This window comes from Drosophila takahashii, chromosome 3R (genome assembly GCF_030179915.1).
Source record: "Drosophila takahashii strain IR98-3 E-12201 chromosome 3R, DtakHiC1v2, whole genome shotgun sequence".
NCBI lineage: Eukaryota > Metazoa > Arthropoda > Insecta > Diptera > Drosophilidae > Drosophila > Drosophila takahashii.
This window is the reverse complement of record NC_091681.1, coordinates 22,538,785-22,550,822: the sequence shown is the minus strand read 5'-3', so window position 1 is coordinate 22,550,822 and position 12,038 is coordinate 22,538,785. Positions and strand designations below refer to the sequence as shown.

General features: G+C 43.4%; 2 protein-coding genes across 2 annotated transcripts; one reads left to right on the top strand and one right to left on the bottom strand.

The window, feature by feature from the left end:
- Positions 1–665: 665 nt before the first annotated feature.
- Positions 666–1,708, bottom strand: LOC108060029 (UPAR/Ly6 domain-containing protein CG9338-like). Its single transcript, XM_017145548.3, has 3 exons — positions 1,489–1,708; positions 1,309–1,431; positions 666–1,044 (listed from the first exon to the last, which is right to left on the bottom strand). Exons 1-3 carry the CDS (start codon positions 1,688–1,690, stop codon positions 839–841), a joined length of 531 nt encoding a protein of 176 aa, XP_017001037.3. The 5' UTR covers positions 1,691–1,708; the 3' UTR covers positions 666–838.
- An 8,316-nt stretch (positions 1,709–10,024) lies between these two features.
- Positions 10,025–11,193, top strand: LOC108060015 (uncharacterized). Its single transcript, XM_017145521.3, has 3 exons — positions 10,025–10,147; positions 10,212–10,978; positions 11,047–11,193. Exons 1-3 carry the CDS (start codon positions 10,133–10,135, stop codon positions 11,057–11,059), a joined length of 795 nt encoding a protein of 264 aa, XP_017001010.2. The 5' UTR covers positions 10,025–10,132; the 3' UTR covers positions 11,060–11,193.
- Positions 11,194–12,038: the final 845 nt, after the last annotated feature.

The following is a 12,038-nucleotide window of genomic DNA, read 5'->3' as shown; positions in this document are numbered from 1 at the left end:
AATCGAAATTCGGAAATATTTTAAAAGAGTCATATCCCAGAGTAGAAGAGAATACAATAAAAACCAACGAAGCAATGATTTTGTTTTCATTTGTTTGCAATTCATTTTCAGACCGTTCCTATGGCAGCTATATGATATAGTGTTCCGATTTTTTCTAAATTCAATTCAAAAGTATTTAATAAATAATAATCCCAAAAGTGGAAGGTATAATTTAAAAAAAACACCGAAGCTAGAATTTTTTTTACGTTTTTTTTTCGATCTTTCCTATGGGAGCTATAAGATAGCACCGGCCCGATCCGGCCGGTTCCGACTTATATACCTGGAATAGAAAGTAGCCTTTTGGGAAAGTTTCATTCCGATAGCTTAAAAACTGAGAGACTACTTTGCGTAGTTTTGGCTGAAATCGCGAAATAAAAGCGTGAATTCGGCATCGCATAAGCACAGTAACAGTATATATTAACTGAATTTAATGCCCATAAAACTGCACCAAAAACACTGTCGAGAAGTGTAATAGTTGGATAATTTTCTTACCCTCGATTTCCGACTGCTTCCCAGATTAATAAATTTAAATTACTCTTATCATGAACGTCAATAAAAAGCTAAAGCCTTATCAAGTAACTCGCGCAGGAAAACCATCTGTGGAATGAAGTACAGTATATCGTATGTGCCGTATTTGATATGCCTTAGAATTTTATTTTAAGATAAATTGTGTGGAGCACAGCACCCTTATAAGGTTTGCGTTACATAACGTCATTGTCGTTTTTAGGTTGATTAACATGGATAAAAAGATCTCGTAATAATTAAAATTTGTAAAAGTAATTCTTATTTTAATGTAGATCTAGGCCAGCAGACCAGCTACTCCGAAGAAGAGGAGAATAACTCCGACCATGGGGCCCAGGGAGGAGGATCCGTTGCACTTGTCTCCGAGGCAGATGTCACAGCTCAGATCGGCAACAGCTTGTAGAAAAGGCGAGTGGCAGACAATATTCTTTTCCTCGGTGTCCCCGAAATAGCAGTCTTTAGCTGCCAAGTTTTTATCGTTAACTAAAAATGGAGCACAATTGGTTTGGAATGTGATTAGATACTGAATAAATTTAATGATCTCATGTGATAGAAAAACAAGAGAAAACGCTATAGTCGGGTGCCCCGACTATCAGGTACCCGTTACTCAGCTAAAGGGAGTGCGAGTTAGATGGAGTATTTATTTAACGAAAAGTCCAATTGTAAGTCCGATTTTTTTCATACTTTCTGTATTAAAATCCATAGCCAACCTAGATTGTTTTTCTCGTGGCTAACAGTAGTACTTACCAACGAATGAATATTTTATGCAAGCGGTGGCAGCGGTTTCGCATTTTACAACGTGCTCATCATTCACTCCGCAGTTTTCAGGACCAAATACATCATTGCACTGATGACACCTAATGGCATACCCTGCAAGTCGATACTATGTTGATTATTTCTGTAGATTAATTTTAGGAGATCACGTACCCAAAGAGGACAACGTGGCCAGCAGGCTGAGAGCTAACATCAGTTTTACACTCAACATCATTTTCGCGTTTGACTCTATTTTGAAGTAGACCTTTGCTGTACGGCGGTTGGCTAGCGTTTGTGAGCTAGTACTTACACTCAGCTTCCAGGAAACGGCTCCATAGCATTGGAATTTAAAATTTTGGATAATTTTCTGACTCATGACTTCCGATTGTTTCCCAGATTAAAAAATATTAACTACTCTTATCATGTTTTGTTTTTCGTAAATATTTCTTAACTTTCTGATACCAAATAGAGTTTGTATGTGTCATTTGAAACGGAAGCAGACGTTCCGCTTGATTAAATTATGATCCGTCAGAGGTCGGTTGTACTAATCGCTGACTGCCACTGTATTCAACAAAGTGGTTATTTTATTTTGCAAATTAGATCATTGATTTGTCACAACATACAATTACATAGAAGCGTATAGTGAGTTTTGGCCTAAGTGCACAATAATTAAATGCAGCCTGCGGTCATTTGTATATAAAGAAAACCTTAGACCGAACGAAATTTGCAGGAAAATAAGAAAGAAAAAGAATACAAAAATTTTTCTCATCCAATTAGCTAGGTGACCCCAAGCACTTTGTGTAAAGTTAAACTTCATAAAAGGTCAGTGGTAAGCTTCATTTATACGTTTGAGGTTTAAGGAAAATAAGAAAAATTTAAAGAAAAAATGTTTAAGGTGTCAATGGAATGCCTTGCAGACACCTTTTAAATTGAAACAAGTCCAAGAAACAAGAAACAAATAAATTTTAGATCTAGAAAAGCCCAAAAAGAATGTCATCTAGATGTTGCATTGCGGAACAAATAGATGACAGGAGCGCCATTAAAACTCATTTGGAGGACATTAACCGGAAGTTTACTGCCAGAAAAGGCACAAAGGACGCAGCTCTGTCTATTGTTTGCCAGTGTGTTTGCGATGCACAGATTTATGACTTCCCCATAAATCGCTCTTGGGAACGAGGGACGGGACTCGGTTGTGGGAAAATGTCGAGAGCAGATGGACCTCGCCCACCTGTGCGCCGATTTCATGTTTTTATGACAGTATTCTCTGGTGGGCATTTAAATCTTGGTCGTGTGCCCGATGGCCTTTCATAAAATTCATTTAATTTATTTTTCGCCAAACTTTAATCCCATATACTTTATTTAAAGCTAGCAATGGAGTGTGCCAGATTGTGTGGCACATTAAGAAATATTTCAATGAAAACATTTTCGGGCATGCCATTTATTTATTCCTTTCAGCTCGCCATCTATCATATTCCCTTGGCCCTGCCTAGAATATTGCATTAAACTCAAGTCCACATGACCTCACATTCATTCATTTTCATTCATCCAAAAATGCCACAAGATTTTATTCAATAAAAGTAAGTGCGTAGTTCTTAAATGCTTGAATTTAAGGCATACTTCCTGGAAATTATTTTAGCCATTCGAATTGTTTGTGGCTTAAATTGTAATACGCAATGCTGTGGCCGAATATCTCATTTATTTATTGAGTGGAGGGAGGTATTCTCTTTCTCAGCTTGGATCAAGCAGAGCCTTTTCAAAAGTCGGTCAATCGTCTGGGCTGGCGTGTCCTGGAATTATTCTTCAAAAGCCCAGGCCCACGCCCACCCACTTGCTCACCCGCCCACCCGTGGCCACTCGAGTGGTTTTTGAATGCGAAATGACTGAGCAACAACCTCCCGGGCTTTCCTAAATGTCAGTCGACAATTGAGCGGGAAGAGTTTTTTGCCACTGACAGCAGCAAGATAAACAGAGGCCCTGCCTCGGTTAAGCTGTTACACGGTGCAAAATTTTACCCCTGATATGGGATACCAAAATGGTATTTTTATTACCTATCAAAATGTAGAAGACATTTTTTTATAGCGTTCTCTCTTGTTTTACTATCTTTTTCCGACTGATCCCCAGATTAATCATCATCTATCTCATAAGTTTAGAAGCTCTGGGCATTGGTGAATTTTTTTGCCAAGCTAGAAGGTTTTATAAAAAATTATAGAATAATAATGACGGTCCTAAGTTGAAAGTGTATCTGTTGAGTTTTATTATATTTTTTTCCAAGTGTAACTGCTTGCTGCTGGCTACCGAATACCGGGATGGCATTAAACAGTTGCATGCCGCTCAACGTGGCCCGTATCGCTTTCGCGAGTTTTTGTCGCAGTTCTGCCAAAACGAAAATTACACAGCCAGGCGAGCCACGCCCACTCCCACTCCCACTCCCACTCCCACCCACGTTTACTCCTACACCCCACACTTCCGGTTCGATGTGCAGTTAGGCAAGGTTCTGGCCATCCTTGTTGCCGGGGCAATGGCACAAAAAATGCGGCAATCTCAAAGTTGGCAGTTGCGGCTTTTTGTGTTTCGCTGGCGAAAGCATGACAGGCCTGCAAGTATGCTTCAGTTTTTGCGCAGCAATGAGAGGAACAATACGACCTGCGGCGGCAGCAGCATTCAAGTGGGTAGCCAGTTTCCACGTAAATGAAGTTGTTGCCAACCAGTTGTTGCCGAAAACAAAGCAACTGCTCGTTGTGTTGGCCACGTGAAACGACTGGTAATAAGTTTTCTCCATAAATCAATTGGCAGGCCGACAAAAGTTGGCAATTAAGCGCAGTTTATCAAAGTTATTCCGAGCGCATTGGGGTAATTTGTAATTTCTGAATAACTAATAAGTAGTTTTTGCCAGGATTGCAGTGAAAAGAAAAATATAACTAGCTACAAACTTAAGTTTGAAAAAGTACAGAATCAAGGTTTTTTTTTGTAAACACCGATTACATAAAAATACCAAGTTGATGTAGTGATTGAAAAAATCCCAAGTTCCCAGGCACCCACGCGGTCTCGGCCAATGACGCAAATCACCCAAAGATGTCTGGCCGAAGAAGCCACGTGGCCAGCCTGAGAGCAACAGTGAATTGGTAAACTTATCACGCAATTAGAGGCCCCACACCTGGCCATAATTTATGGCCGAGCACAGAAAGGTAGGCAACGCAAAAATTAAAAGCATGGCCGGAAAAAAAGGAGGAATCGTCAGAGAAAACAACAGCATTATGCACGGCTGCGGCGTGGAAACTTGAAAAATGATGTGTACGTTTTGATGCTGCGACCTCCGGAGTGCCTTTATTGTTTTTTTCGGGAACTTTGCACTTTTCCGTGGCCAATACACAACGGCAACCACTGAGGCTCGGCTCGGATAAGATTAATGCGTTACAATAAAAGATGATTTGTTTTTTGGCTCCTGCCTGTTAACAACAATGCCCGGCGGTGTGAAAAGTCAACAACTGGCATAGAAAAGCCGTCAGCATCGCATTTCCCAGGCGTCCTGCTCCAGGTGTACGGTGTTCGGTGTTCGGTGTACACCCATGCGTATACGTGTTATGGGGCTTAGTGTGCTGCATGCAAATTGGCTTTCTTGTGGTTTCGATGATTGGTCTTTAGGCTCCAGGAGTTGAGGCCCGAAAAACAGGCCTGGCATAAAGCCGGAACGAAATTGAGCCATTTTGTGTGAACGAGCTGGGCAAATAAGGCAATAAATAACCCGGAACCGAAAGTGGATCTGTGGAGCTGCGGCTGTGAGCCTCTAGCGCTCCCCTCTTAAATGTCACTTATGGGCTTTACTCAACGCCCTGGCTTTATTGCCTCAAAAGGGGAATCAAGTGTCATACACAAGTATTGGCTTTGATATAATTGGCTTTCGGTGTGTGTTTGTATTTACCAAAATAATGATTCAACTTAAAGCAGCTCGAATGTTATTAGGGCTTCTGCAAACTAACAGGGGATAAATTGCTTCAATTTAGTTTTGTCATCTACGAGCTAAAACGGTCAACTGCTGATGCGTAGAAGATTCTGGAGGCCAACAAAAAAAGGGCTCGTTTATATGGCTGCTCCGCCATGTTTTCCGATGACTCATCGGAATTATAACTCGAAATGTCGCCATATCAACAGGTTGCCGGATGGATGACGAAATTCAAGACAAAACGAAGGATGGCTGGGCACTTGCGTCATCATTTCCCTGGCTGGGCTCCCTTTGCTCAGCTTCAATAATAATCTGCAGTGCTCATAAATGGTGAATCCCCATGAATCGAGCAAATAGATAAAACGGTCTGGTCTGTCCCTCGATGGCTGCCTCGTGTCGCGGCAGACATTTATGCAAATGGGCGTCTTGTGCTCTATGAATAGCACGGCTGCGGAGCCTCTGCCGAGGACAATACATTCAATTATCAAGGACTGCGCCAGGACAGGCCTTGGTTCTCAGAATACTTTCCTCTTTTACAGACATCGGCTGTTTACTGAAATGACTTTGGTTCTGGTGGTGCAACTGCTGGGATTGTGACAGCCGCACTCGAAGTCCTTGCTGTGTTAACACCAATTACAGGCTATGACAGGGTGAAGCTGGAACAAGTAGTTCCGCCGCCCCAACTTGGGTCACAGATTTCTGTCTGCTTCCAACTCAATTTATGAAAACATCCCCATCCCGCCAAAAAAAAAAAGAAGACCCATTTCTGCTGCCTTGGCGTCAATGGTCTATGCGTAAATTGCACGCCGAAGAAGGGAATTTCTGGCTGATAAGGGATCAGGCGAATAAACTGGAGCAAATTGATGACAGACCAACTGGCGGCAGGCAGCCGATAAGTCGCTTAATGTTGGCCTGCAGTATTTATGGCATATTCGACGGCTTTCAATCGGGATCCCAGGCTTAGCACTCCAAGGCTGTTGGATTATTACGTCTTCTTAAAGTGAACCCTCTATTCGATTTGAACCCAAAAAGGCAAAAAAATTCAAGGTTTAAAGTGATTTCGTTTGAGTTTTTAGTAGTATTGAGTAGTTCTGTTACAATAATTAAGCAAAAATATTATTTGACCTATTTTTTTATAGGGGGTTAGGTTTTTTTTCCACAATAACCCAAAATTGAAGCTTTGAAAATTATATTACACGCTCATGTTAGGCAACTATCTTTATAATGGAGAGACATTGACTCCTCTTAAGATGCCTCGTTCAGTAAGTTTGCCCACTTTATATATCTTATGTTATAACACCCCCTAAAAGGGTATAACCAGACCCATCCAACCGGCCAAAGTCGATCTCCAGGCGTGATATGAGTTTTTTTCCGCCTCTGGTTGGCTGGTGCCCCGAGGCGCCGCCTGTGCTCGTAAATGTTTTGGTCATTAGCCATGGCGTGAAAACCAATAAACGCGACGGGCCTAAAGAAATAAAGAGGGACCAGGCTCACAAAAATTGCAATCAAATCAAAAACTACAAAACAAAAGCAAAATGCCTTTATGATATGGCCATAAAAGGCGACCACGCTGTCCCAACAATGGGCCAATTTGCGGCGCTCAATAAAAATAATAAAAATGTTGCAACTTTTGTTAAAGCCAACCATTTTGGCCACACTCTGTTTGTGTAAGCTCTTTAGTCACTTGTTTGTTCGTCCGTTTGCCTGTCTCTGTCTCATATTTTTTTCCGTTGCGGCACGTTTATGAGTTATTATCGACGGGCAGGGGCAGTGAGTGCTGTTCAATGGGCTTGTGGTTTGATGGCCAGCTGCCACGCCCACTCCGCACATAGCTGGCATTCCGGGGGGCGGCTTTAATAACAAACCTTTGATTTATCGTGAATTTAATGTGGTTTTGTCTCGCTATCTGTCTGCACGGGTGCGTTCTTCGGTGGTTGAATTATTATTGATGATTTGGCCCCAGCCTTTGGTCAGTAGCAGCGCGATGTGACAGGTGTAAAGGTATTGCCAAAACGTTGACAAACCATAAATCATTTAGCCGAACCCAAGGGGAAGGGGAGCCTGTCAAAAACTGTGGGTTTATTTTAACGTAATTCAATATTCCTTCATCGAATTTCACATTTCCCCAAACTTTTTAATATATTCAATAACATCCAGCCATCGGTTCAATTCAATGGCTACCCAAAAGTGTTTTCCAATGAATTTCCCTCGTAAATGCGTGGGCCACAAATATTAAATATAAAAGTTTGCTGCCATTTAATTCAGTTCTCGGCCGGGCTTTTCACACTTCAGAGCGCCGTGCACTCATATAACTTCTCACATCGCACATACGCCCCATTGCCCATTACGCATTCGCCCAGTGGTAATCATTTCTGTAAACTGTTTTCGATCCCCGCCCCGTGCGGTCACCATCACTCCAGTCCCTCCATTCCGGGCACGTAGGAGGAGAAACCTTTTCGTCCTTTCGTGGCAGCCACACCACACAAGCAAACCAATCCCCGTCCGGGGAGCGGAATACAAATGGCTGTCCTGGGCAACTTGACTTGACTTGTCTGTCAGGCGGCAAAACAAATGGAGGAGCCCCCGGGCCGCAGGGAAACTATTTATATGCTGCCCCAGGCGTGGTCAGGAGTCGGGAGAGCTTCGCAGTCCGACTAGATGGATGGATCTTTGACGGTTGTCCATCGCGTTTATTGGCAACATATTCGAGCGCATTGTCTGCATCTGCGGTAAGTCGTCGCCTTGATTAATCGACATGCGGACATTGAATTTTTGCAGCGCCAGCAAAAGGAATCTCGGCCAAACACTGCTGGCATAATTCCACGTGCCTGTCGCGTTCCAAAGTTTCTCTCGCCTAATTGGCACAAACTTTCTTCAAGGAATTACACTTGTAAAAATAATTATTATAAAAAATATTTTTGAAAAAAATATCATCTGAAACTTTGTCCATAAACCAAACTTCAAGAGGATTTATATTTATAAGAAATAAAGAAGTTTACTGGAGTTTGAGTAACCTTTTTCTAAGACGCAGTAATGATTTATAAAAACCCTTTAATGCACAGATTGAAAATATTACTTAATATTTATGCTGTAAATTTATATAATTTTCTAAAACCGCAGAAAGGTTTCTTATAGAAAAATGTAAGAAAATAACTTAACTTAAATATAAATTCAGGCATTTCTTTGCTCTTTCGGATAAAAACTATTGACTGAGTTCTACATGGAATGTCTAAATTTCTGATGAGTGTAGGAACACCCACATACGACGCACCGCGCTATCTCAGCTGGGAAACGCACGGATGGGCAAACAGAATGCCCCGACCCCAGCTAGACGACTCCATTACCTCCGTGGCTAGTCCTCCACCTCTCCTCACTCCTGCGAGTAATGTTGTTGCTTGTGTTGCTAAATGCTAACGATGACGAGGGAACCAAGGAGCAGAGAACGAGGACTGGGAAACGGGAATGCGTCACAGGACGATGATGATAATGGCCTCGTTGCCATTACTTTGTTTAGCTGCCTGCTGGCGCAGCTCCTTCTGGGCCGTGTGGCTGTTGTTGTTTCTAGCTTGTTGGCTTAATTGATTTAGTTGAAGCTGCACAGAGTTTAATAGTTGCTCATCATTTATGTGGCGCCCGAGCAGGCCACAAGGAGCTCCTTGCCTCGTTCAGTTTATTTGGCGTGGCGTTTAATTTTCTCCAGCACTGTGATACACATTTCGACGCGCTGGAAGTGGAAACCGGTTGGGGAAATACTCGTATCTACGACCCATTGCCATTACCGGCGTCGCATGCAATCGGGTCGGGCTATTGAGTCAACTTAGAGCCAACTCAGAATCAACATAGAGCCAACCAGGCTGGTCAACAATGGTCAACCTCCCTGCGAAGCTCGAATTGCCAACTGACGCCTCAGCGCCATGAATGGCGTTTTATCTAATCCGCGGCAAAACAGCTCGCCGGCTGTTGGTGCATTTAAAAAACCATTTTAATTATTTATTAGCAGATTAAGCAGTAAGAAATTTCAAGAATCTGGACTGGATGGGAGAGCTGCGGCCAAGTGGATTGCTGTAATGCCCTATAAAATTTACTTTATATTTAAGATTACATTTTATAAATAGGCAAGGCTATATTTAAATTCCTTAATTTCTTTTAATTAATAATGCTCCTTAAAAGAGTAATACCAACTTCTTCTTAAAAAGCCTTTTTTATTTATAGCTCATTAGTGGTAATGGGTCTTCTATTTTCGTCTGCTGTTTTATGCTTAATGAATGGTAATTTGAGTTATGCAGCTGTGCGTACTATTCAGAGAAAAAATAAAGCAAAAATGGCTTAAAGCATTCTAAGTGATATTAAGGGTATACAAATTTATGTAACAATCTTTGGTTATTGGCATAAATGAAAACCCTGATTTGATTGACAAGATATTATGTGATACCTTCTTGTAAACTCCATATATGGCTTCTTGTAGGACAGCCAACGTTGCGAAGACTGGCCCGTGTCAATCAAGAAGGCCAAGTTCAGGTGTAATTCCAACTGCGTCTTTTGATCAGATGCTGGGTGCTCTGAGTCCGGTGCTCGTTGCTCCGACTTATGGTGCACATTACACACATTAACAAGATCATTGTCTCTCGTAATTGTTGTTGCTGCAATTAGCGTTGGTAGCACTTGATTTATGCAGCTGCCATGCAAAGTGGCAGCAGCTTCCAAGCTTCCAAGTATAGACAATGCCGCCACTCGCAATTAATCAGCACTTTGCAGTCGGCCGATCCGTACTCACCGTATCAAATATAAAAGCCGGCCTAGGGCATTGCCAACCGAGTCAGTCCCGCCGTGGAAGCAGTCGAGCACGGACTCGAAGGGATAATTAAAGAGCTCTCCAAAATGCGTACCTTAGCGGTGAGTGTATTAAATATTATATATAGAAATACAGACAACCAATATTTTATTTCCTCCCATACAGTTCTTCCTTCTAGCCACTTTGGCTATAAATTACAAGCAGGCAGCCGGTCATCTGTTGCCCGTGGCCCTTCCCTCAGCTGGAACCTATCTACTGTCTCCTCCTGGCCAAGTTCTCTTGCTGGTCCAGCCACCTCCTCCTCCTCCTCCGCCGGAGGACGATGGCTCCTACAAGCCGCCTTCGAGCGCCGAAGATGGCCTGTGGAAGCCACAGCCTGGACTGGAGGGTGAGTACCCCGGTGAGGAACTAAGCCAGAGCGGCAGTGGAAGCGTTAGTGCCGTTGATGGTGCTTTGAGTTCGGATGCCTCGGGATCTGTGGATGCCCAAGATGCCCCAGCACCGGCAGTGGTTGGAGGAGGAGCAGGAGAGGCCGGACAGGCAGGACAGGCAGGAGGAGTTCTCGGCGGAGCAGGAGGAGCAGGTGGAGCTGGAGGTGGAGGCAGTGCCGGCGGCGGTGGAGGCGGCGGAGGCGGTGGCGGCGGTGGAACAGCCACATCCGGTCAGAGCGGCGACAGTGGCCAGCCGGGAGCACCGAGTCCGTCGGGACCGCAGCCCGATGGCGAGGATGGGGCCGATGGAGCCGACGGGCCCGATGGTCCGGATGGCTCGAAGGGCGGAAAAGGCGGCAAGGGTGGCAAGGGAGCTCGCAATGGAGCCGGAGGCGGCGGAGGAGCCGGAGGAGCTGCTCCCCAGCCACCGGCACCGGGGATTCCCGTTCAGGCCGTTTTGGTTCCCGCTCCCGTTTGGCAAGATCCGGAATTGAATTTGGTGTAGGTGGAAATAGCTGTAAAGTATATATATATCAGTCTGACTCTCAATTTTTTCACATTACTTGCAGTCACGTAGGGTAGACGACCAAGGACTTTTGCTCTTTAACCCTTTCCGGTAGCCGTTTAAGTTAGTCTTAAAGCTAGTCAATGTTTTTGGATCACACATTTACCCTAAGCTAAGGCAAGCGAATATTAAAATTCGATTAAAAAGTAAAGGTGTCTGGGGTTTTATTACTTCACACATGACAGGGTCAAAGGTCTAATGGTTCAGACTCTAACCTTTTCTCCGCCGTAGTTACTCTATCTCCCAAGTGTTCTATATTTGGACTGAATAAATGTTGGAACAACATCAGAGACCGCCAATTAGAAGCAGTGTTGTACAAAAGCTTTCAAATGTCAGACCTTAGTGGTGCATAAATTATGCCTAAAAGTAGGCTCTGTAATTTACATACGCCTTTTCCTAGCCGATTTTCCAGGGAAAAATGCTAATTGCGTGTCAATCACTTCATGTTAATTTTGAGTAGGGAAAAACGTAGATATATTCCGGCTAAAAGGAAAACAGTCGAATTGATACACCTGCGCATTTACATCGTATCATGTGTGGGCTTGAAGTTCAAACCCTGAACTGAATATTCATGTGGGAAAAAGTCAAAGCCTGAGGAAACAATATCCACCTTTGGCTATCTCAGTTAAATATTCCCAAACTGTTTTCGCCCAGATGAACTTACTGTTTTCTATTTCCCACACACTTTGCTCATCTTTGCCGGTGCCAAAGAGAGCTTCTCATTACTTCGATTTTCTCGCTTTCGTGTGGCTGGCTCACTTTGTTGCACAAATTGCGCGATTCGGTGGAAATCGAATTTTCTGCGTTGCATTATGTACTTTGCAACAATGATTCTGCCTTAGCCGTGAGTGCTGGCACTATTTGTGCACATGTCTTTGAAACGGCACTCGAAGTGGGTGAATCCTTATCGCCCAGCTGCGACAAAGTATCTGAAAATGCTTATCCGCGCAAACGCTTTCGCGGATTAAAGTGGATTGCTTAGGAATTGGGAATATC